This window comes from Neopelma chrysocephalum, unplaced genomic scaffold (genome assembly GCF_003984885.1).
Source record: "Neopelma chrysocephalum unplaced genomic scaffold, ASM398488v2 Primary Assembly neopelma1_43, whole genome shotgun sequence".
NCBI lineage: Eukaryota > Metazoa > Chordata > Aves > Passeriformes > Pipridae > Neopelma > Neopelma chrysocephalum.
The window spans coordinates 17,113,672-17,141,004 of NW_020897702.1; the positions used below are offsets into that span (position 1 = coordinate 17,113,672).

Sequence of the window (27,333 nt, forward strand, 5' to 3'; positions counted from 1 at the left end):
AAATTTAGAGGTGGAACCAAATAGCTGAATGGATAAATTCCCAGTATGTAGGCAATTTTCAGCACAGGGTACTTACAGAAGATGTTGCTTTGTTTCCAGTTTAGGAGTTCTGAATTAATTTTCACTTGGAAGTGAAACTAAAAAACTCCTTCTCAGAGTAGGGCTGCATAAGACATCACCATTGTCCATCCACGTGTGCAAATCCTGAAGTCCCTATATCCTTCTTCCAATGTCATAGACCTGGCTGAACAATGGGAACTGCCCCATCAGCAAAAACTTGCTCTTGCTGTGGCAATTTTGACAGTACTACTACGGGTATGCCACAGTACAAGAATGAAATGTCCATGAGGAGGCCAGTTCTATACATAAAGCATGGAGATCCTCTTCCACTGTGAACCTCACATCTCATCCTCAGGGAAACAATATAACCTAACTTACCATTTTCCCACCCTCATTCTCTCAATGCTACATGTATATGTTCACGCACATACAGGTTTTATTCAGGAAGAAAGATATCCCCACAGTATAGCTCAAACTAAATATATGTACCTCATCAAACCTCTTGCACAACAGGAGAATTCACTATGAATAATTAATCAAGTAGAGTTTAATCAGCAAGACAAGAGTACCACTGGTGTATTTGCATGAGTGTCTTGAAGCAATACTGCTTTGTGTTTTCATCAAATCTTCCTTGAGGTCATGTCATAGAGCTGTAGTTTCCCCAGTTTGAGAGTTCAGTCACTCTCACATTTGGACTACGAGGATGTTTCTCTTCCAAATGTTGAGAACCTAACACATTGCTAAGTACCCTTGGAAGTTTCACATATTTCCTGTGATTTTGGATGGCACATAAATTTTTTTTTGGTTTCACAAAATCTCCCTGTCTTCATACTTGATGAAATCACGATGTTTGTGCCAGAGCAGACTTTATTTGTTTGGAAAAGAACTAATGCACTTCACACTCATTGGAAGACCTACAATTTTTCAGTACTGTAATTACACCTACTCTCAGCTTTATTGCAAGCCTCAGGATAACAGTTTGTATGCTTATAACACTTTCAAACCAAGACTGCAGTATGTGGAACATTGAAGTTATATAGTTCTGTAATTCAATTAGATCTGGCCAGAAATTTTCTATTGAGAGTTTTTTAACAGAAGATGAGGTCTTCGGAATTTCAATCTCTTTGAGATACTCTATAGAACAGTTTTTCCTCAGACTTTCACCTTTTATTGCAAAGATTAATAGGGTCTCTTTTTCCTTTTTGTTTTATATTAGGAAAAGTGAAACAGAACATTTAATGTTAATCCAGATTGACCTAAATGAGAATAATTTTAAACAAGGTAGTGCATTGCCTGTCAGCTTAATTTTATTTTAGAAGGCCTCAGAGCCTGCTGGGAGTTAAATATGACTGACCCCCATTTTTCCTTCAGACTAACTTTGGAGGCTATAATACATATTTCATGAGACACTACGTTTATGACCTCTGGCTGAACTGCTTCAGCATCTCATGAGAATCACTTGATGCTCATGTATCACAGGAAACAGTTTGCCCTAAGGGCATGACACGTGGGGAAACACTGTGCACCTGATATAAAACTCACAGGAAGCACCGCAACAACTCAGTTTAAAAACCCAATGGCATTTTGTGCAGGCACAATTTACATAGTAATATGTTTTCCATTAGGCCTAATCACAGCAGGGAGGAAAATGAAAGTCCTAATAGTTAAGGAGATCTGCATTCAGGTTGCCATTCAGGTTGGATGCAATTTGGAAATTTAATGGTCTCAAAGTCTCAGTGATTCATTCCTGATGTGAAAAGAAGATAATGTTATTTCTTGTCTTCTGCTCTTTGTCTCTTTTGGCTATTCGGATGGTAAGATCCTCAAACTGAAGACTGTATTTACATTCATGTTCAGTGCTGAGCATAGCAAAGCCTCTGAGCTTTAGCACCAGTGATAGGGATGAATCCCCAGATGGGTAAGCTGAATGTCTGATGGCTCCAATGTCTAAAGTCAAAAAATCCACAGTCCAAATCCACATGCCTGATTCTCAGTGCTTCACATGCATTTTCATTGTCAATGCTCCTATGTACTTGCAACTACATTCGTAAGAGAGAGCATTTTTCTTATAGATTCTTCCATTTGTGAGCTAGCAAATATGTGAAGGATCAGAAGTTCCTTTCAATGGCATCACTACACTCACAGTTTTATTAATTTATTTACTGATTATGTTTCTGTGGACTATTACTGAGGGGTTAAGACAATATTTTTGAGAAAGATTTCCTAACTCTAAGGTCTCCTTATTTAAATGAGATATGAAACAGATTTCAACAGCCAGATGGAGAAGCACAGGGAACCAGAGATACAATCCTGGTCAGGAGGACTGTCAGTGGTATCAGTATATCCACTGTTAAAGCACTATGACTTTGTTGTAGGCCTGGCAGTAAAGAAAGTTTCTGTGATGATACAGAATAAAGAAAATAAATGTATCTGTCTGTTAATATCTGTTACCAGCTTATCCCCATAGAGGAAGAATAGATTAAAAAAATATGAAGTGTTTCCCATTGATAGACATTTAATTCAAAACAAACAAACAAAAAATACCCCCAGAAAAACCACCAAAAACGCATTTAGTTCATCTGTGGTCTTGTGATCCCTGTAATGCTAATCCTCAGTTTTGTCACTCATTGTCCAGCAGTTCTTCTTTCAAAAAAAAGTTTTGAAGGAATATAACTAAACTATAACTAAGAAACTATAACTAAAAAAATGTTGCATTTCAGATTGCATTATGTACAAGTTGATGTTATTCTCCTTTTATTTTTTGCTTATATTTAAAATATTACACCTAAAAATTATTATCAACATATATTTTTTAATTTCCTGAAGTAAACCCCAGAGCACTTGACCAAGTTTACTCATGTTAAGAGAATCAGAAGAGATTGTAATTTATACATACATTGTTTTACATATTGTGGAGCAGATCCTCACAGGTAGTGAGGCACTTAACAGCCTTTGGTTTCAGCAGAGATGTAGGCTCTTAAAGAGAAGTGCCTTTTCTAGGAAAATTCGTTGATCTTGTTTAGAAAAATGGAGTAATTAAAATGTTAATGTGATTTTGTTAAGATTGGTACAGTGATCTCTGTGCAGATATGTAACACACTCTTTAAAATATCTGATGTTTCTGAAGGAAAAGCTGCTTCAAATTTTAATATATGCATCTATGTTTTTGCTCGTATTTAGGAAACTATGGCGAAAGTGGAATGGAAGCTTTCAAAGATATGGCAGCCAAGGAAGGGATTTGCATTGCACATTCCTACAAGATCTATAGCAATGCTGGTGAACAGAGCTTTGACAAGCTACTGCGAAAGCTTCGGAGCCACCTGCCCAAGGCAAGAGTGGTTGCTTGCTTCTGTGAAGGCATGACTGTGAGAGGTCTCTTAATGGCTATGAGGCGCCTGGGACTTGCTGGAGAATTTTTGCTGCTGGGCAGGTGAGTAATACCATGCAATTATGCCAGCCTTTTTAATGAGTAGGGGAAAAAGAAGAAGACAAACTGGTCGAGTATACCTAAAGCATGTACTCGTGGTCTCTCCTATACCTGTGCATATCTAAAAAAGAGAAAGACTGTCAGTTGGGTCATAGCGGTACATATTCTATAAAGACGTGTCATTCTTATAACATGCCAGGCAACCACAAGTCTGCTTGTCCAGTCTAAACAGCTTCGTGTAAGGGAAGGCTGACACATAAACCTTTGATTTATATCACCCACTTTGTTCACTGCAGTTTAAAATGTATCATGTGCATATACAGCCTGAAGCTATGTCTCATTCAAGTAACTCTGTGTTAAGAATTGCTGATGTGGCCTCTGGCTGGACCTGAAATAGATCTTCCCAAAACAAAGAGAAACCTTTCCTTTCTGAGACAATGTGCTGACATATGCATACTGTCCTAAAGGCAATATGTAGGTAATCCTTTCTCTTAGCTCAATGATATCAGTGTTTCCTTTCTGAACCACCAAAGGGAAAAAGGAAAACTCGCTCAGATGTGTTCACCGGAAGGAAAAGACCCTGGGCTAGTAATTACTAGAAAAGTAATGATGCTGATGTAAACCTAATGAGATCTTTACACTTACCCCTTATTCAACAAGTGGATCCTAAATGAGACTGGAAAAATGGTGTTTTGAGCACAAAATGGAGTATACCAGGAGTCAACTAATGTAGTGCACTGCCTTTTCAGTACATTATTAGAAGGATGATCTCATGCTGTCCTAAGCATGAACTCTACAGGAACACATGTAAAATGGTGTCTGTGAAACCAGAAGTTCTAGTGAGAGCTTCAGAAAAACTTTCAAGGACTGTGTTGACAGCTGAGATACTGAGTCCCACTAACTGGCAGGACACTAGCCTCTGTTTCCAATCTGACCTGTTGCACACAGATGTCCTTTCCCCTTGGGAAAGGACAGGCAACAGGCAACAATAGTGTCTTTTGTCTCTGCCCTTCCTCTTTATGATCAGCCTACATTTTGACATTTTCAGGCGTGAATGTCTTAATTTTTTCTCTAATTTATGGCAACTGTCTCCTTCCAAATACATTTTATCTGTAGGTCCTTCCATGGACTATCTTGGTCCTTTTCTGGACTGACACCTAAAGGGACTACAGTTCTCAAGGTGAGGTTCACTTAAACATTTTTAGATGTCTGCAATTTAGACAACTCATTGTAGCCATCAGGGTTGTCTCTATAGTCAACGGAGGAAAAAAAAGACCTTCTTTGGCCACTTTTTTGTAATGTGGACATTTTCAGTAGCACAGAGAAATCGTGTTATAGAAAAGGACTAGTACAAAGACTCTCTTTTTGACTAGCTTTGGTGGAAAAGCCTACTTGTAACTTTTTATAGCAGATTGGAGCAAATGTCGCCTCTGTTATCTCTAGCTGAATCTGGTACCACAAGACCTTTGCTGTCTACTTTTGTCCTAAATACAAATTGCCAACTCTCTGCACCAGCATTCAAATGTAGAAGCACATAAGCATCATTTTTAAAAAATATGTTGAACCTGAACTGCTCCAGACTCCAAACAACACTTATTTTTGTATGGTATTTGTTTATATACAGCAGTGCTAAATTTAGCCCTTGAGATGCTTTTATGAATAAGGACTTCAGGAATTACAGATTGTGAATAAGAGTTTTTTTAATTGTTGTTTGGGTTTTTTTCATGGCTGCAGTGTGAGTTGTCATGAGTAATTATAAGAAAGTTGTTATTCAGTATATGACTTTCATTCAGTAAACTGAAAGTGAGATCCTCTCTTAGAAATCTAAACTGTAAAGTCTTTCAAGTCAAAACAAAAATCCTTAATTCTACCAGACCATTCTGGGTGTATCCATACCTGTGGCTGTGCTGTACAATTTAATTGTGAAAAATGTAGTATGAACTGGAAGTGTTTACAAAGAAAGAAAAAGTGCAGGCATTTTTTCTATCCTTTCTATTTATTCACAGAGGTTCCAAGGTAGTGGCTGAGAAGTGACTACTCAGCCATGGATTAATAAGTCTCCAGCCAGTAGCTGCTAGGGACAGGTGTAAACTAATGGCACTAACCATCATCCAACCAAAGCATTCCTGTGTCTGCATCAGACAAGGAGGGGTACAGTCTCTCTAGATGTGGCTCTGCACTTCAGAGATCCCAAGGATGTTGGAGCCTCCTGTATCTTTTCAATAGATTTGGTTCCAAATTGGTATTAAAAAAAATCCACAACAAAAAAAACAACTCCCACATCCCCACAAAAAAACCCCAAACTAACTAGTTTTGCCTACTGAGGACTTTTGTTTGTCTTTGAGCTACCCTTTGTCAGTATAGCAGAGTGTTTTCTGTATTTGCTGTGCAGCAAGAATCATGCATAGAGCGTGGGAAGGTGGCTATGTTCCACAAAAATGTTCATTCCTACAAACATGTTTTCTTCCACTATGGGCTAATCTCTAGGCTTTGCAACAGAGGCAAAAGAAAAAAGCAAAGAAAAAACAGGGAACTTGCAAGAAGGCTTCTTGTGGTAAATATAATGCAAGACAATAATGTCATTGTCCATTGATGGCCTAAGTTCCTGTAGGGATTTAAAGCTCCATTTTCCAGGACTTTGATGTGCTGTGTGGTCTCTTGTTTTCAGCTGTTTGGCTCTGTTGGCTGTGAATATTTAACTGTTGGTCCAGAGCTAGGGTTTTTGAGTGGTTCCTTAGACAATAGTGTAAGGCACTGACATGAGATGGATGCGACACCAGTACTAACCCAGATCTTATAAGCAGATTGTGTTGGGGACCTTTTTGTACATCATTCATATAGGGGGGAAAGATATTTAGCAAGATTTTGAAAATAGTTCAGAGAACTCTAAGGGGAAAGAACTACATCTGAAATTAAAGAAGGCTCATGAAACTAATCTCTCTTGTGAAGCTATGTGGAAAATGAACTAGGATAAGATTTATACTTTTATTCATCGTCTGATCCTGGAGTTGCTCTGGACTGACCATTCAACTGAGAAGGTTGTGAAAGGACACTCCAAGAGTAGTGAAAGTGCCTGTCACTGGAATGTCATGGGCTTACAAGAAAAACCTCCATCTACTAATGAATTTTTTTTTACACCACAAATGCATTTTGCTTACCCCTTGTTTTATTAAGTGAAGAATTATTTTGTTTCATTTCCAAATGCACAGAAAGAACTAGTCCCAAAACTACACAGTAGCTTTATGGGAATCCACAAGAAAACAACATTTCCACTTCCTCTTGGTTTTTTTTGTTCCATTTTTGATTTGTATTCACCCCTGGTATCTCCAGTCTGAAGTCTTTCAAAAATTTTGGGATTTTTGAAAGCTGTGGATTCCTCACAGCACCTGTTTTATACTGAGATAAACAGAAAATGGAGTTCCCAAGGAGAGTACACATCAGATAAATTATGCCATACAGCCCCAAGGGGAGGAAAAAGATATTCTTCAACAAACACTTCACTCATGACGTACTATGCAGTTTCTGAAATTGCATTGCCTGCCTGTGACAGAGATGAAAGATGGCAAGTCATTAGTGATTGTAGCATTCTAGAGCTTTTTTATTCATGGAAAACATTTTAAATGCTCAGCATATATTTACCTCATGCACCTTGAGGAATTGGACTTAACCTCAAATAAAAAGGTGAGTGTGTTGACTTTTAAGTTTAAAAAAATGTTATTTTAACTTAACTGTTATTTAACTTAATTGAGTTCAGCTAGGCTTCACCTGTTTGTCCTTATTGCATCTGTCATCCGTAGGGCATATGCCAGGAGATACCCTCATAGATAAAATTCATTAGAGAATAAATAATATATTCACGTGCCAGAATAACTTTGGAACAGATTTCTGAAGGAAATAGGAGTATTAATTGTGTAGGTAAAACCAGTTTGGTTGTATGTGATTTTCAGCTGTTCCTCATTTTATGTAACGTTCAGACCCAATAGCTGACATTTTCTTTCATGTTGTACACTCACTTTCACCCTGCTCCTCTTGACTACTAGTTTCTGATATTTGGAAAAAACCTTTGTGGTAACTCTCTACAGTGATATTTTTTTCTGATACCTTTCATCTGCAAGTATTCCAAAACACCTCTCGGAATAACTAGGCATTTTAATGCTAAGTCACATGATTTTTCATAATAAAATGGAAACTATCAGCTGCAACTGAAATTATGAGTATTGACTGTAGCTGTCCTAAATAAAATGGGTTCAGAGAACAGTACCATAGTACTTGATAATTTTATTCTTTCTTTTTGCTTGCTGGCATTATTTTATCTTACATCAACTAACACTTTTGGGATGGGACTCAGGTATGGCAGTGGTGACAGCAGTTGAGGATTGTTACTAAGTCGCAGTTGGGACATACATATTCTGTTTTGGGGTAGAAGAACGTTGAGATACATGGATAAAGGCATTGCATACTTTTTACCTTTAGACAAGAGAATTTCCCTTGATTTATTTATTATTATGATATAGTTATTGTACAAAACTAAAGAGCAAAAGACAGAAGTTTTGCAAAGAATTTGTGATTCCAAGTGCAAGACAATGAGACTTTTCCTACCTAAAGGAGAGGAGAAGGGAAAGGACGAGGGCATTGGAATTGTCAGGCATTGGAACAGGCTGCTCAGGGAAGTGCTCCCTGAAAGTGTTTCTGGGTTAACAGTTGGACTTAATAATCCTAGAGGTCTTTTTCAATCTCAGTGATTCTATGATTCTAAAGGGAAAATAGAGGTATAAAGAGACAAAAATGGCTTGCTCAATGTCTCTAGCTTCCAAATGACGTTCCATTGGCAGTACTGATCTTCAAGATATTACTGGGACATCCATCTGCTTCATACATTCATATACGCATATGACGTGTCAGATTTACTATGTTATTAAATGCCATGTGTGATTAAAAAAAAGTTAATTAAGATTATCTGGACTTCCCTTTGTATTAAATGACATAGTTATACACAACGAATGAAAAAAATCTATCAGAGGTGGAAATGTTTCCGTAGGCTCTAGTCATGATTCAGACTTTCAGCTGTCCAGCTGAAGAAACATGGCCAAAATTTATCAGTCTGATTTAATCTCCACATGGGTCTTAGATACTTGGCTCAGTCAAGGATTTACAGAACTAATATAAAATCTTCACTTCATTACAATATCTGTAGCAAAGAGATGGGAAATCTAGAGCGTCCCACAGAGTTTCCATCTTCTTTTAAGTGTGATCAGGACTTGATAATTACATGCTTTATGTCCTTGCAAAGATGAAGAACCACATCCTGCATTTTCAGAATTCACTGTGTTCTGTGACATGAAAGTCTGTGCCTCAGGATGCCTCGGGCTGTGCCCTGGCCACAGAGTATGTCCAGATGAAGGTGGTAAGGGGAGGACACCACTTCTAGCAGTGTGATGATCACAAGCAATTCAAGCGAGGCTTTGCAAGAGGGCAGAAGAGCCAGTGAAGCAGTGCCCATTCTTCTCAGAACAGCACAGATATTCTCTATCACCAATCACCTCTCTTAATAAGATACCTACTTAGCTCCTGAGGAGATGGATTTGAGGAAATTGTTATTGATTCGGAGTCTAAGAGATGGGTCAGCAAATGAGCTAAGTAGAAGGTGAGTAGTAGAAATGAGGATAAGGAGGGAGAAAGAATGTAGAGGACCATTTGTTCCAGGAAGTCCCCAAAGTAATTTGGCTGATAGGAAACTCAGCAATATATCTGAAGAAAATCTGGTTAGTAAAAAAAAGGGCAACTACTGCTGAAGGAAAATTAAAGCAAGATAGATGATCTGAGGAAAATGAGTTCTTTTCAATAATTTAAAAAGACATCCTTTGTGAGATTTGTAAAAGTGTCTGATGGATGAAGAAAAATCTCACTGCAGAGTATGTAGTGGTTTCCCTCCTGAAAGTGTGCTGTGTGGTGTGGGTTAGCATGTTTTTTCTGTGTTAGTAAAAGTCCAAGTGGTGAAGTTCTTGTAACATAAATTAGGATATGAAATTTTGCAGACCTGAAATATGCTCTAAATTCATTTTTGCTTATTTTTGCTGCTTCAGGGAAAAATTAATCAGCTATCTAGAATAGCTCTACAACTTTTGACGAAACTGTGGAAGATAAATGTAATATAAATGTGCAGACCTCTTCTCCAGGGACAAAATAAGCATGTGAAAAAGTACTTTCAGAGGAGAATTGTGCAACCCCAACCTGTATGAGCAGTCTGATCCTTTTTCTTCAACCACAGTAGGTAGGAGTCTGGTACACCCTCACCTGAATGCTGTTTCCTCTTAGACAACTGTCTGCTGCCCACACATTTATTTATCTCATTTCTCTTGTTCAGACATCAATGTGTAACCCAAGAAAGCAGCTACCATATTAAACCTAGCAATTAAATGCACTGTAATTAACAGCATTAAGCCAGAATCTTCATCGCTACCCAAAAGACCAAGAACTTAACATTTAAACAAAGGCTTGCTTTTCTAGAGCTGTAAAAGAGATTAGGGAAGTGAAAACCTGTCTTTCCTCCTATATTCAAACAGCATCCTTAGGGGTAAAGTAGACTAGACGGTAAAGAATAACTTGGTTTTGAAGAGGAGCTTCGTGGTCCCCCTTTGTGTCAGCCTCATGGCTCAGAGACCCCCAAGGTGAGCAATAGCAGCCCCCAGCCCCCATCTGTCCTGCTGCAGATGGAAGCAGTGGAGTGGTTGGTCAAGGTTCTTTGTGTAATAACTGAAAGGAGCACAATTTTCTTTCTGTGGTTCAGACCCCACAAGCTATATTTCAGGATTTTAGGGAGAGACAAGTGATGCAAACATACACACTGAAAGCAAATGAATCAACCTGATTTTTTAAATCTTCTTTTCTGTCTTTAAAATCCTTTTTCTTTTTTATTTTGGTAACTATCTGAGCTGTTTTTAATAAATATTTCACCTTGCAGTCCAATTTCACAGTCACTAATATGGATGAGGTAGTGGGAGATGGAGTAAATTATAAGTCTGTTTAGAAGAATGTCTCCATTTTGCCCTTTCAGGAATTCTATGTCTTCCTTAGTGGTGTGTGGGAGTTACATGATATCAAGCAAACAACTAAGAATTTCCAAGTATGTATGCTGGCAAGTAAGCACACCTTCTATTTATGTCAATAAGAGATACATATGTCTCTGAGAGGACATTCAGGTCCTACACACCGAAAACATAACATTAGGGAATACTCCAAACTTCTCCTGACACGCCAAATCATTAGTGTGTCTGATTAATTGATGTCCTTCCTGAAGGATCTGCTCTTTCTCGTCTGTGACTGGCATTAATGGCCAAGGGGAGGTAGCTTTGTCAGTCAACACACTTGAGTCAAGTTTTGCCTCAGCACTGAAGAAAGAGGAAGTCGATTGAAACTCATCATGTCCTTCAAACCTTTTACTTCCGCACTGAAGGTTCACTTCTACCTAGTTCATGCTTGGTCCATCTTCAGGTGGATCTGCTTAAAAATCTTTCAAAGATAAAAATTACACAACCTCCTCAGGCAACTGCTTCCTACGATTAACTACTCCCCATACTCTTCCTAATGTCAAACCTACAAGTTGTTTTAAGCCCATTACTTCTTGTCCTATAAATGGGAACAAAGAAACAGTTTCTAAAACTGCCTAAGACTATTATTTATATATTTGAAGACTTGTGTTTATCCTTATTCTGCTTTGACAACTTTCAGAATGAACAGAAAACATCCCACATTTTGGAAACATGAAATCTCTATTCTCTCAGTGGAAATGAGACGCGGGAAAAAGCACAGAAAAAGAGGTGCAAACAGTCCCAAAGCATTATATGAGGTTTATTTTCATTGCAGAATTGAAAATCCATGAGATGACCTACACATTTGAAAAACAGACAGTGAGGCAATCTCAAAAATAACTCCATGTTGCCAACAGACCTTTACTTGTAGTTCTGCTTGAAATCAAGTCAGTGGCATTGCTGGGAAATTGTGTACATTTGTGGGTGCATCTCTGTTTTTGCACAAGAGATATATTCTTCTGATTTCACATTTGACTTAAAAACTCTGTCCAACAGGTTATTAAAATTCAGAATGGGAAAAGTCTATGGGTGACTTAAAACTGTTCTCTTTAAATATGTGTTCTGAGAGTGATAGGTAACAATCACAGAGAATTTTCTGATGTGAGTTTATTTTGAGGATGAAAGAGACTCTTCCAATTCTAAGAAAAGAAATTAAAAGTACTCTTGGAACAATGAAAACACGTTCTATTCAAGTTAGAGAAAAGATTAGATGCTTTCTTCTTAGAAACATGAATTCAAGAGGTTAAAATAAATTATAATTACGATTCTGTGTAGGTTGCAGAGTAAAATGTAACTATTTAAAACATTAAAACTAAGATTAAAAATGTGATGCAGTATATATTGCTAGAAAAAAATCAAGGGTAATTGGAACAGGATGAAAGCATTATCCTTGAAATTTTCTGATCTTTAGAAAAGCTACAGAATTTCAGTTAATAAAATTAAGCAAAGCTAAAATGATCTTCATTAAATGTTTAGTGTATATTTCTTGAAAAATACCCAAGCCTGTTTCTGCTCCCTTAAAATTAACTCTGTGACAAATAGAGGTTTGCTGGAAGGTACTGATTGACAGTTAAGATCTGTTTCCTTTCTATTATATTTCTTAATATGTGTGTACGATATCTTCCATGACTTCATTTTTCCTCTTTCTTTTTTTTGATTTGTCTGCATCATCCCAGAGTCTACATCTAGGAATAGTGACTCACTGCACACACACAAACCACACACACACATCTGTATACAGAGAAGATATTCATGAAAGAGGGAGACTCAGGGGTTTGTAGCTCCGTGCAACCACCTCCTGATAAAGAGCTGCTGTTCTAGATCATGTGGTCCAGGAACAGTCTCTTCTCTCAGCAAACCTCTTCACATCTCAGTTTCTTAGTTACAGAGGTCCTTTGTGTAGATAAACAGTAGAAAAATGTGTGGCAGATAAAGGGAAAGTAATACTGGACCACTTGGACAGTAATTGTTCAATTGTCCCAGCTTTAAAATTTTTGTCATGTGTTCCATTTTTCAATTGGAGAGGGACAGTGGGAATCGGAAAGGTAGAAAGATTCTTTCTTCGGCTTCTCATTTGAGATGATTTAGTTGTGCCTAAAACACCCCCAAGATCTGAACATAAAAATATTACCCATGCAGCAGAGACTTATAGAAAGGAATCCATCTTACTAACACTGGTGAGTGATTATGGAAGAATATCACTTGGAGTAATGAAAACTTTTGATTTGTAAACTTGTGGTGTAATTCATTTTTTCTATCACTCTATTAAAATGACAATGTAACACACACAGCAGCACATTTCCCTCTCACTATGGCTGAATTAATAGTTTCTAGTGAAGCCACTGTATCTCCAGAGGTTAAGACTGAAGGTGACTGATAACGTGAATGAAATACCAAACTCAGTAAACCTCATTTTGGTGGAATTTAGTCCACTGCTTCCTTGAAAAGACATTATAAATCTTGGCAAGAATATACTGCTTTCAGGAAAAGCAGATAAAAAAGCCATGTACTATTTCAAGGAATGAGGCCCAAGCTGAATTCTGTCGATCACTTTCATATTAGAAACATGTAATACAGAATTGATTAAATGAACAGTATTTTGATAAGGAAGTTAAATCTAATAAAATAAGATCTATATTTACTAAGGAGTCATACCCTTCAACCTTTATTCATGTTGTTTAGTAACAATGAAGGAAGTGGAGACTGGCTTAATCATAACAAGCAAGTAATTTCTATCCTGGGAAAAAGTATAGTTATAAAACATGGGGATTTAATACATCTTAGCTGGTATGATGTTAAGCATTCAATGTCTTGAAGTGTTGATATGCACAAATCAGTGTTAATCTTGGATTCTGACTCTTTTTAGATATGATTGGCTCAGATAATTTTTAATATAGTTCTATCAATGTGTACCAGAAGGAAAATTATTCCTTATATCCTAGAAGTTAAAGCAAAGTAAGTTAAGTATATTTCTGTTCAAATCATTTTCCAAACTCTTCATGTGTTCAAAGGTTTCAGGTTTTGGCTAGATATGCATCTCCTGGAGGCTATCTGAGTAACGAAAATGGCATGTTAATCACCCAAAATCTGATTTTATCTGAGCATTTCTGACATGATGAAAATTATACTAGAGTGTACTGTCAACTTAGCAATATCTTGAGAAGGATGACTGTCACAAAATACAGAGATTGATGTTAGATCTACACTGAATAGATATTTTGGGTCACTCTAAGCAGATGTAGTATAAAACAAATGTGTTATTTAGTTGCTTGCTCTGACCCCAAATATTTATACAAACAGCTAGAAACTCCTACATAGAAGGAAATGTCCAGAAACCAGAACTCCGAGTGTAGGTTGTTTATCTGGTTTTGTTGATAGTTGATATCTTGAAATCACCTTCAGAGAAAGACAGTAATAAATGCACAATGTTTTTGTGTCTTTAAAAACAAAAATCAAAGACAGAACTGCTTCTGAAGCTGTCATCTCTTAGCTGTAACTTTTGAGGAAATTTATGTGTATTTTTTTCTTTTTACTATAAGGTATATAACTTATATTATCTAGCCGTAAGAAAATAGACAGCTTCATTACTTATGCAGCAATTGCTCTGTCAGAAATCTATTTACTTCTTGCTGCTCCATAAGTCCTTGTCATGGACAAGGACTTATCCCAGTACAAGGGTAGGGCAAAGGTAATTAGTGTTTTCTAATCATATCCCCCATTATTTTACACTACATTGAACTTAATATGCCACTTTGACCTACTGGCAGCCAAAAGCTCGTGTGGCAGTTTGTTATCTCATTCTGGTTGTGCTCTTGTAGCCAGAGGAGTACTCAAATTCATACTCAAAAAAGCATTAATGCCTGCCTCTCTCCCAGTTGAAAATCATAGAGCCAAAGGAGTATCCTGGGAACAACACCAATAAAAAATAGTGCAGGTGCCACAGAGCCTGCATTTTGTTCAACTACAATAATTCAGTTGAGAGGTGCAGAAATTCCTACACACAGGAATGCAGTCAAGGTGTTTCGAACTGAGCAGTTGAAAATGCACATCTTCCTTCTAAGCATTCCTCTGGAAGGGTCAGGATATAGATCCTAGGCAAGGAAACAGTTGTTTTTTCTGAGGCTTTCTTATAGCAAGCGGTGACTTAAATTTCTCTAATGTAGGTGATGCCCATCTTGAGCTATCTTTGATTCTCTGAGATGGGTGTTGTCTGAGTCTTGAGTCATACATATCCAAGAAAAGGAGGTAATTACTCTTCAAAATAAGCAGCAACAGTTCAATATCATAATTTCATTCTTAATTTGAATAGATTTTTATCTGAACATTTTATAGCACTGACAGAGAAGTACAAGATTCATCTTAAACTAAGACCAGTGTTAAATTGGTCTGAGCTCACTTAAATCATCGGGGATGAGGTGTAGGCATTGTACACAGGGTGATTCAGACCTAGATAAGGTAAACTGTCCTCTGCTGGGGATTTGGGGTGAATATATCCAAGCATCCATTGCGCGCTGAGAATCAGGGGAGATAAACCCTGACCAATGTATATGTATCTCTCTCTCAGATGCCATATTGGCTTCTTGGGAAAACAGAGATGTCATTGTTTTACAGGTGGCTTAGGCAGATGTGAAGTGCTTCCTCGGGTACAGGCTTAAAAGGGAGGGGAGGTCTTCAGTGGGAATCTGCTCAAGGGTAGGAACTTTTGTTCAGGAAACAGAATTCTTCACCTTGATTCCTTTTTTTCCCAGGAATGACATACTAAATTCACATTCCTGCATACTTCTCTACCTTGTCTCTGTGCTCAGAGGCAGGTTCTGACATCTGCTGCCTTTTACCTTAAAAAAGAGATGTGGTTAGATGTGCCAAGGGACAGCTGAGCCTGCTAAACATAAACTGAATGTTTCCCCACTGACTCTGAAGAATTAAGTGTCTGAAAATCCTTCCAGATTTGGGAATTCCCAGCCAGGACTGTCCTGGAGGGTACAAATTTCAAAAGCTTTAAACAGTTACTTGTGAGAAATGTCAAGGAAGAAGTTTGATTTCTGGCCTTGATTTCAGCCCCACTGATTCTGTGTGGGGATGTCACATCCTGACATTTCTAACGGTTTAGGTAGTTGGGAGCTATTAGATACAGACCAAAGTGAATCTGGTTGCATAGATACACTACATAATAGTTTATAAGACTGCTCTCTCTTTCAGGTATGTAGCAGTTTTAGTGGTGACACTCTAACACAAAGCCCTTAAGACAGAATTCAGTGTCTCATTCAGTGATACTAAAACTTTATATACTTATAGCAACTTAGTATTTACTATCACAAGAAGGCAAGTGACTTTTGAGATTAGTCCTAAACTCTTGCAGATTGTATGCAAGCACATTTTTTGAGCTGCTGTCTTTTGGCAATTAATTTTATAAAAATTTATTAAGGTTGTACATGGTTGTTTTGTTTTTATATTCTGTATCAGTGGTCAAGAACCAGAAACTTCATCTACAGGGTTCAAAATAAATCATAATAAACAATTTTTATTTAAATAAATTTACTGGTCAATATTCATTAATGATATTGCTGAATACACTTTATTGAAACTTTATTACAAAAAATTTTTCTTTAAAATATTCACTTTTTTTGTTAAAAAGAACTTGAGGAAAAGTCTTCAGCTCTAATAATCCATGTTCTTTCAAAGTACTGAAAATCAAAGCTTCCAGAAATAAAAAATCTTTCTGGAGTTCAACAAATTGTATTGTTTTCAATACCACAGTTACAAAAATTTGCAGTAAAAAAATTTACTTTTCCTTTTTTTTTGTTTGTTTTTGTTTTTGTTTTTGAGGGGCATTCCCTGGCTTGGTGATTTGACTCATTATGGTTGTATCACACTGGGAATGTAGTTCTCATAATTATTTTAACAATGGCATTTTAAGGGGTTCTCAAATCAGACACAGCAGCTGTAAACAATACCAATAAACATTTATTTTCTTTGACTGTTTTGGAGGGTGGGGTTTTGTTATTTTTCATTCCAGCCAAAAAAAAAATTTTCAGAGGAAATGTTAACCTTATTCTGTGTGAAGTCATGACGAACAGTTAACAAGTACTGTTTATGAACTATGCTTCTGTACATGAGGGTTTCAGGGAAAGATATGATTTCTGCAAAACACTTTTTGCCTTGACAGCCTATTACAGTTCCTTTAAATCTCAGTTTAGATATTGTCCTCTACACTCCTTAAATCATGGCAATAGTAAGCAGAGTGTCACTAACAAGTTACCTCATGATACTCTTTATTTTTATTCTCCTATTTTCATGTATTTTTATGTAGTTTTTACTCTTTTGTCTGATTTTATACCTGAGTATTTTATGTAACCTATTCCTGCATAAGTTTTAACACCCCAGACTCCTGGATTGTGTCTACCAATCTTAAATTATAAAATAATATTAGTGATAGAATAGTAGATTCTACTCACTACTCCTAATTAAGTAGCTTTGCAGCTATTGGTTTCAGACATTAAAATATTTTAGTCCATTTACTCTCTGTCTGAGTCTTTTGCAGGTGAATCCTCCCTCATACACTTAAAAAGACATGGAGAGTTTGAGCAATTGAGAGAAAACAGGTAAATCAGTCATTTAAACTAGAGATTGTTCTCAGCCAATCCTCACATAAACAACTCCAAAACTCAGCGATGCTGTGCAAATCACAGGGTACAATTTGCCTTGTATTTCAGAATTAGCATCTTAATTGGCTGTCTTGTTATTAGATCTCAGAAAAAAACTGTTACCACGGTTTTTGGTATTTAATTAAGATATAGTAAATGGTTTTCTAAATTGAATTTTGTTTTCCAGTGGATATGGTTATTGGAAAAATCAATTGAATTGAAAAAAATATCTTAATAAAGACTTCTGCAATTGAAGCAAATTCTGTACTTGAATTAATGCTGATTAGGGAAACTTCTATAGAGCCTTGAATTATCTTTACCTTGAACTCAATGCTTTGCAAACATGTAAACCTGACTTTCCCTTGTTCTTTCTTAAAACTGTGTTTTTGAAATGAAAAATTCTTGTTTATGAGATAGTCACAGATTTTACACCATCTGTTCAGCTTGCTTTTCTTACATGACATTCTCCTCAAGTGGTAGGTTAGAAAGGCTAACCTATTACTATACCTTAGAGTCCTGTGCCAAATTGATACTGACTGTGTAAGAAGAATTTGTCATTCATTAATTCCCAGTTCAATTTCAATATTCTAAAAATGTGTTGAGGGTAGATAACTCAGTCAGTCCTGAACATTATTTAAGTTACTGTTTTGATCAAACTAATTTAATTGACACTGTTCATTACTGGGTTTTTGTTAACAGCTGGTCTGTGACTTTTTACTGCTGTGCCTCCATCCAGTCTTACGTTCAGAAACACTAATTCAGAGATTATTAAATATCCACTGTATAAGGATGTGCATAATGAAATCATTCCCTATCTGTAGAGAGTGAAAATTTATCCTGAAACATTGTTTTCAAAAATTGCATCTGTTTCAAAAATACATCTAATGAGAAGGCCATGATGTCTTCTTTCATACTTAAAAAACCTTCTCTCAATTTCTTTTGTGAAATTCAGTGAATTTTGGGATCTAGAACAAAACTAATCTGGAGTGGGAGAAGACAGAAGATAATCAATATATGCTACAAAGCAGATTCATAAGTGCAACTGAGTCATATAAATTCTTGTCTGCAGATGTTGATTACATACTTTGCCACAGAGCATCATCAACATGTTGTAAGGATTGTACAATAATCTACATTGTTTTCAACCCATGCTTTTTCTCAACCACCCACTGAACAATGCCCAGCCCATCCCCAAGAAGCAATCAGCTACCCCTCCCAACTCCCCCCAATTTATATACTGAACATGGCGATCTATGGAATGGAATATCCTTTTGGCCAATTGGAGCCAGCTGTGCCAGCCATGCTTCCTTCCAGCATCCTGTGCACCTTCTTACTGGTGTGGGAAACTGAAAAGTCCTTGGCTTAGGGTAAGCACTACTTAGCGACAACCAAAATATTAGGATGTTATCAACATTATGCTCATACTAAATCCAAACCACAGCACTGTACCAGCTACTGGGAAGGAAATTAACTGTATCCCAGACGAAATTAGGACAGCTTTATAAACATATGAGATTCATGATCTACTTCAAGAAGTCCACAGAAGGTCATCATAAGTTTAAAATTAATTAATCTGTATAATATTAATTAATATGTATAATAATGTAAATAATTATAAGAAAATTCTAATTTCTCTCTGTCAGAATCTTTCATTCCATCCGTTAAAATCATTAGAGAATGTGTCTTTGAATTTAGTAAGACAGAGTCAGGAACTGAGGCAGTATTTCTGAATTATACTCCAAAGGAAAAAAAGATCTGGATCTCCTTGTACATAATCTGCTAAAATGTGTTAAAAAACAGTCAAAGTGTGTTAAGTACTTCAATAGTGAAAATAATTTGATTCACCTTCCTTAACCGTCCTATGTGATTTACATGAAACAAACTTGGAGGGTCACTTTCAGCAACAACTAGGACTTTCTAGAATGAGGAAAACTAATACAGAAAAAGACTCCACTATTCTGAAATTAAAGACTAATTTTGACATGTCTGTTTTTTCCTCTTTCTGATCTCTTCTCAACATGTTTAAAGCTATTTGAAAAGTTGGAGTCCCATGCTTACATCTTCAGGAAGAACTCTGTATTTGAAATATCTGTTCAATATTGATACTATGTATCCTTTTTCCAAAATATCAGTAATAATTTGAAATCAAATCAGAAATAATTAAACTAAACTTTTATGCCATACCAAAAGTTTAGAGGTACTGGAAACTGTTGTGCTCACCAAGACACTTTCCATCATTTACCAACTGCCCTTGCTAACCAGGAATCTGCCAGTTGGCTGGAAGCTGGGAAACATACTCTGATTTATAAGATTTGGAAGGAGGATCTGGAGAACTGCATCTCTGTCCGCCTGGCCTCAGTGCTGGGGAAGGTCACGGAGCAGATAATTTTGAGCACTGTCACACAGTGTGTACAGGATAACCAGTCCTAGCCAGCACAGGTTTATGATAGGCAGGGTCCTACTTGACCAACCTGATCTCCATCTATGATCATGTGACCCAGTTAGTGGATGAGGGAAAGGATGTGGATGTTGTCTACTTAGATTTTAGTAAAACCTTTGACACTCTTTTCCACAGCATTCTCTTGGAGAAGCTGTCTGCTGCTACCTTGGACAGGTGCACTGTTTGCAGAGTAAAAAACTGGCTGGATGGCCTGGCCCAGAGAGTGGTGGTGAATAGTGTAACATTTAGCTGGAGGCCAGTCACTAGTGGAGTTCCCCAGGGCTCACTTTTTGGGGCCAGTGCTGTTCAATATCTTTATCAATGATGTAATCAAGCAGATCAAGTGCATACTTAGCAGGTCTGTAGATGATACCAAGTTGACTGTGAGTGTTCATCTATGGAAGTGAAGCAAGGCTCTGCAGAGGGATCTGGACAGGCTGGATTGTTGAGGCCAATTGCATGAAGTTCAACAAGGTCAGCTGCTGCACTTGGGTCACAACAACCCCAAGCAATGCTACAAGCTGAGGGAAGAATGGCTGGAAGGCTCTCTAGTGGGAAAGGATGTGGGAGTGATGATCAACAACAGCTGAACATGATCCATCACGTGCCCAGGTGACCAAAAAAGCCAATGGCATCCTTGGTTCTATCACCAACAATGTGGGCAGCAGGACCAGGGCAGTGATTGTCCCCCTGTACTTGGCATTGTGAGGCCACACCTTGAATCTTGTGTTTGGTTTTGGGCCCTTCACTCCAAGAAAGACATTGAGGTGCTGGAGCATGTCCAGAGAAGGACAAGGGAGCTGGGGAAGGGTTTGGAGCATAAGTCTAATGAGGAGTGGCTGAGGGAGCTGGAGGTGTTTAGACTATAGAAAAGGAGATGCAAGGGGACCTTCTCACTCTCTACAACTACCTGAAAGGAGGTTGTAGCCAGATGAAGTTCAGTCTTCTCCCAGGTAACAAGCAATAGGACAAGAGGAAATGGATGACAAGACAAAATGGCCTCAAGTTGCACCAGGGGAGGTTTAGATTAGATATTAAGAAAAAAATCTTTACAGAAAGGGTTGTCAAGCATTGGAAATGGCTGACCAGGGAAATGGTGGAGTGATTTAAAAGATATGTAGATATGGTACTTAGGGACATAGTTTAGTGGTTTATTTGGCAGTGCTGGGTTAAGGGTTGGATTCAATATCTTAAGGGTCTTTTCCAACATTAACATTTCTATGATTCTATGATTCTGCTTGGAAAATGGGGACATTCTAAAGAGACAAGAAATTCCACATTTAGAAAGCATCTGGACTGTGGATGCTAAGGGACAAGTTTCATTGCAACAATCAGATATTTTGCTCTTACCATTATAAAAGTGATTTTTTTTTTCAGTTTTGTAATCTGGTAAGAGTGCTATTCTTAGGCAGCAGAGACATATATGTGTTCTATACTTTTCCTCACTTTTGATGTTTTTGCCTTGATGTTGTGTTTATGTGCATCATCTCTCTGATAACTTCACTGTCCTGTAAGAACAATAAGTAAAGTAATTGAGAATTACTATGGAAATCTGTGTCAGATGATAAATAAGCACTTTACAAATGAATATCTCATGATGACACCAATTTAAAAACAAGCTCTTTAAAATTGTGCATTTTGTTATGGCAGCTGAACTGCTGGCATGCCAAGGAGCTCACAACACAGAGATGCTTCAAGTAGGCTGAAAAGCCTGATGAAGGAGAGTCACTAGGTTAAAAATATCCAAGTGCTTTATGCAAGCATGATGTATCATTGTAAGGGAAATGAAGTTTGTTTGTTCTGAACCAAAACTCTTGGCTGGCTATTGGTTTTGCAGGGACATTGAGATGTTAACAGGAAGGGAAAAGTTGCTGGATTTTACGTACTCCAGAATTTTTTTTTGCACTATTGTCTTCCAGTGATTGAATATTCAAGCATTTTTCAGATGTTCCAGGTGTTACCTTTTCTTGTGGGAGACCATGTCTGATGTGTTGGGTCCTGGAACAGTTGAGAGACAGCAGTGTTGGGATTCAGGTGGGGCGGTGTCGTCTCATCCTTTGTGTTGGATAGATGGGTTCAATGACTCTGAAATTACTACTTTATGGGTGTGTTCTTCCCCACGATAAAGACATAATTTCCATCCAGTCCTATTCACAAGGCTCTTTTGGGAAAAAAAAAAAAAAGATTATGATCCCTAAATAGATTTTCAAGATGGGTATGAGCCAATAAGTTTCAAAGATACAGTAGATAGTATTCATGATGTTTATTTACATTTGGATTGGAAATACATGGCTCCTGCTATAAATCCTCCTCTCTGTTCTCTATTGAGGGAAACCAGCCAATTAACTTAGTCAGCAAATGTTGGACTCTGAGACTGGATGCTTTTAAAAACCTTCAGAGTTTCCGATACCTTTAATAAGGAAAAAGTGTATTTTCATACATCAATTCAAATGCATTGTTGGACTTTATTTTCCTTAATAGCTGAAAATTATACTGTCTAGTTACCAATTGCACTGTAGTAAATGAACTCATAGGCTGTGTGCACCATTTGAGTAAATTGTCCAGTTCCGATTTGCATGAAGATGGTCTCTAAGGAAGAAAGACTGTATTCTCACAAGTTCAGTGCCCCCCAGTCGTCTGAACCTGGAGTGTGTTTAAACACCTTTAAATGTAGAAACAGGAGCCCACATCCATCTGCATAACTATTAGCAAAGTTACTTGTTCCTGCTCATGAAGAAAGTCTGTGGTAATGCTTAAAATCAAGACTACGTCTTGTAGATTCAAAAAAGGAACCTCTCCATTTTAATTCACATTAAATGTCTCTTCATTGTCCAAATTCTCTAAGTAAAGCAGCTGGTTTTTACACCTATGGATTACCCAGAAAACATTTAGATGCTTAAAATCAATAACGAATAACACTTTAGATTGGTTATGTATGTGACATTTTCTCTAACTGCAAAAGAACCCAAAGGCATTTTCTTTTCCTTCCCTCTTGAAAATGTCCAATCAAACCAGTTTGGCCTTCTTTGATTTGAAAAAAAAATAATGTCAGGTTTGGGATTTTATCCTTCCTTCTACAATTAATTAATTATGCAACCCGACATGCCTATCTCATATTGGTCTTTTTAGCCACCAACGCGCATGTAACAAACGTGGGTAGAGCCCTTCCCAAATCTTAGTTCGCGAAGCCTGGCCATGATGACAATTAATTATGACAATGGATTTGCAACCACTTGCAAAATATTTCTCATAGTGGCTAGTAAGAAAACAGTATTTCTATTACTTATATAAAGCACAAAGTTTAAAGTGTGAATTCAGCTAATGGAAGTAAATCTAATAAGACATGTAAATTTCACTAAATACCACATTAATTTTCTTTTTTGTTCTCAAAATTCTTAGAGAAAAATGAAGTGGAAATAATGGGGAGACCACATATTGCGTGTTTGTATAGAGGCAAATTAAGTTGCTACTACTCATTCTCTGAATATGTATGGATAATGGCTTCTGATGTCTAAGAATAACAGAAAAATGAAGAATAATGAAAGTAATGGATAAGAGCTAAAAAAAATACCTAAAAATGGAGGAAGACTTGCTATAATGATATATTGGAAGACAGAGGGAAAAAGAGAGACACAAAGAATCTAAACAATTGTAAATCAAATGGAAAGAAAAAATGAAACAGAGATGTTAAGGAACAAGACAACTACTGTGATAATGAACCAGATCATAAGCAGTTCCTATACTTGGAAAAAAATTTCCTTAACAGGAATTGAAAGCTTCCTTAATTCCTCTGGGCCATTCTTGCCATCCCAGTTCCATCAAGGAAATATATTGAGGATTGACAATTGACGCAGGTTTTTTATCCATCTGTATGTTAACCCCAAATACTCAATTTGTACTGGTGGCTCAAAGTACAATCTGCTAGTTAAAAATGAATCTGAAGACCTAATTTCTTTTACAATCTCAATGTGTTCCCATTCATCTTACTAGTACAAGGTTTTAAAAATTCACTGTCAAAATTCACTGAAAAAAATATAATATTATTTTAATTTTTATCATTAATTTTTCATCTGTAACTTCAAGAAAATAAATAATTATGAATGCTCCCAAACATCTTAATTGGTGGTAAGCAGTTAGCCCTATACCAAGATAAAATTAACTCAAAGAAAAAATGAGATGTGTCTTGGAGTACATTTTCCACTTGAGCGTGCATGAGGGTGTGGATTAGGTTCTGTTGAAACCAACAATTCCCAGACACTGCTCATCACATGAGTATTGTAGAAATGTGAGTTTAAAACCATCCTCAGGACTTGAAATGGTTCTAGACAAAGCTATTATATTTAAGATGGAACATTTTTATCCATGGCAAGCCAATAACGCATACCATTTGATTCCAAAGGAAATGTGGAGCTCAATTTGTGATTAAGAACCAATATAGAAGAGCTGCAACACCAATTGGCTTTTTAGTTATTGTATGAGTTTTCAATAGGAAGCAGTGGCAACTGGGAATGACTTACCAAGATCTCTTCCATGCTGTTTCATTATCAACTAATGGCACACAAACAAAAATAGTTTGTTGTACTTTGTGGAAATCTCACAGAAAGAAGTTAGACTATATAAGCATGTCTGTGACCTTTGAGTGATTTCAAAAAGAGCTTCAGAGGTCGCTATGCATTAGGTATGCAGATTTTTTTATAGCCACTTAACATGTATTCGGGTTTGAAATCTGGTATTAACAAACTTTATCTGTGTAGGTGCTAACGAACTGCAGTTTGGTACAGGACTTATAAAAACTTGTCCACATGCACTAGCTGGTTCAATTCTTTGACTAAAGCTATAGTGTAAGTTAAGGTAAACAGACATACATGTAAGCAGGAAAGATTTTAAGCAATATTAAGTATATGTCCTCCAGACTGGAACTGTTTGACTTACATAAAAACATATTTCTTGTCCCTAGAAATATATGTAAGGGCACTGCAAATGCCTTGGGACAGGACCCATTTTACTTAATTTTAGCCAGCTAAAATTTGGATATCTGACCCAAGCACGTACATTAGTTTTGCTCTATGGTAAATAGAAAGATATAACATTTCTGGATGACAATTCATCCTTCCCTAAAATATACTCCTTCTGTCCTTTCATCACTTATAGAAGGAATCCAAGAGGTCAGTTTTAGTTGTTGCATCTGTTGTGGTTTAAGCAGAAACCAAGACATATCTTACTCACTGGAATGTTTTGTAAAACATATACAAAAATAAAAACTACATGGTCCCAAGTACATAGGAATGCTCAAAGCATAGTGTAAAGTAAAAAAAGAATGTAGAAGGAGGTTCATATAGCAGAGTTATCACCTATCCTAGTATTAGGTTTTTTCTAATACATTTTTGCAATTTTCCATGGTGGACCTATTTACCGTGTATTTGGGGACAAAATCTCAGGCTGGATATTTGATTAGTGTGAACAACATGTGTGTTGATTTGCCTAGAGCCTCAGAAAGAGAGTAGGCAAACACTTAAAATATAAATGCATTTCCACAAATGCATTTCCACATTTTCTACAGATACATTACAAAATAAATACATTTCCACATGGCTGCATAATTGTCAGTAGCTTTAATCCAAAAAAGTAAGATTTTTTTTCCCATGAAACAAGCAGTAAAAATTTATATTTGTTTCTTTATAGTGGCCATCATGTGTGACCAAATCTGGAATTTATTTCCTAAAAATTCTTGATAGGTAAGACCATTTGCATATAACACTTGTTCTGCTTATTTTATTTCTCAGCCTAAAGTTCAAGAAGACATTAGAAAGTATGTGACAATTAATTTTTGCGACAGCTTATGTGTATGTGTGGGCTTGGGGAGCTACATGAAGTATTTTGAATGTATTTAGTTACTTATTTCTAAACATTTTCATGATTTAAACAAAATTTTTGACACTAATCTCCATTTCTGACATTTAAACACAGACGTTGAAAAATTTTATGCATATGCCTAATTTTATTTGTAGATAGGTTCCTCAGCTGAGTTAGAGGGGTTTTATAGAATCATTGCTGAATTTTTTATCTTGCTGGTGAGGCACCTATCCAAGTGTCCATTTTTTATCACTGACTACGGCTAAGGGAGGTGAATCTCCACATCTGATTCTACCTACCTAACCTGTTCCTCTTCTCCTACAACCTGATCATATTCATCACCCTCTTCTGGACTTTCTGCAACAGGTCCATGTCCCTCTTATGTTGGGGATCCCTGAGCTGGACTCAGTACTCCAGGTGGGGTCTCACAAGAGCAGAGGGGGAGAATCATCTCTTTTGCCCTCCTGGCCACACTTCACTTGATGCAGCCCAGGATACAATTGGCCTTGTGAGCTGCAACTGGACACTGATGGCTCACATTGAGATTCTCACCAACCAACACCCCCAAATTCTTCTTCTCAGGGTTGCTCTCAATCCATTCTCCACCCAGCCTGTATTTGTGTTTGGAGTTGCCCCGACCTTGCTCCAGAGTAAAACATCTTTTGAGAGTGGTAGGGAGCACTCATGTCTGGTTACGGTTCAGAACAGATTTCCATGTGCAGTTTCTATGGCACCAGGTACTTCTGTGATTTTCAGTTTTGTCACATAAAAGGTTTCTGTTGAATGTGTTTTTTTCATTTTTTTATTTTAATATTTAAAGTTTATCATAAGTATAAGGTGAAGATTGGGGCTTTGATGTGCTAAATAATATAAGGTGTCTTATCCTTAAATATTTATATGTATTGAGAATAATTCTGCGAAGGACAAAAAATTTCAGGGTGTCATTTAACTCTCAGTTCATCCTTATTATAATGGACTCTAATCAACTGAAGGTAGTGTGTAAAATTAACCTGAAGTGTTCCTTCTTCTGAGACTTTTTTCTTAAGTAGAAAGTTTATTTTGTATTGGTTTCTAAGAGATTTTGATCAATAAGAGATTATTTTTAGAAAGTGCCTCATCAAAAAGGATTTTCTCAAATCCTACTACTTGCTGCAATATGGGAAAACAGTTTTGACTTAGCAGCATTTCCTGATAGAATAGAGCACAAAAATTATAGATTTAAGTACAAGTATAACTGAGACCTTGTTTAGCTTGCATCAGTCTCCCAATAATTTTTTATGTTATCTGTGTAAATCCTGGATATTCATCTCTAAATACAGCCTATGAAGTAAAAACACCTAGGAAAATATCAGTGAAAAAATATCACTAACAAACAGAGAACAGGAGGTAGGGTAGCAGAAATAGAGTAACAGTGTAAATACTCCATAATTCTTCAGCACTTACTGGCAGTTCTACATTCAGATGCTCCTGCCAGAGATAGATGTAACAATGTGTGAGTAACACATGCACACAGGAAACAGGATAAAAAGTTATCAAAACTTATACATCAGGGCCCAAAATGTTAATTCTCTTCCTGCTTATACCTTCCTTCAAGATGCAATATTCAACTCTTGCATCTGCATTGATGCAATTTCCTCATTCTCACATCATTTCAGGTCTTGTGTCCTTTTTACACACTGTTCTGTAACACAGAGTTTAGAAGTCATCTATGCAATGGGTTTGGGGTGTCTGATGCACTTTATGCATGACACACTTGGGCCTCAAGTGTGGTGGTGACCCAGTGTCACCATTCTCATCAGCTGCAATAGAGAAAAGTGATGA

General features: G+C 37.0%; 1 protein-coding gene across 7 annotated transcripts in view; it reads left to right on the plus strand.

Moving 5' to 3' along the window:
* The window catches only part of GRM5 (glutamate metabotropic receptor 5), a 256,892-nt gene that overhangs the window by 114,916 nt on the left and 114,643 nt on the right, over positions 1 to 27,333 (plus strand). For all 7 annotated transcript variants that reach the window (XM_027677466.1, XM_027677468.1, XM_027677465.1 and 4 more), the window contains one exon: positions 3,241 to 3,490. In XM_027677466.1, the coding sequence (XP_027533267.1) occupies positions 3,241 to 3,490 (250 nt within the window). The remainder of the gene's footprint in view (positions 1 to 3,240; positions 3,491 to 27,333) is intronic.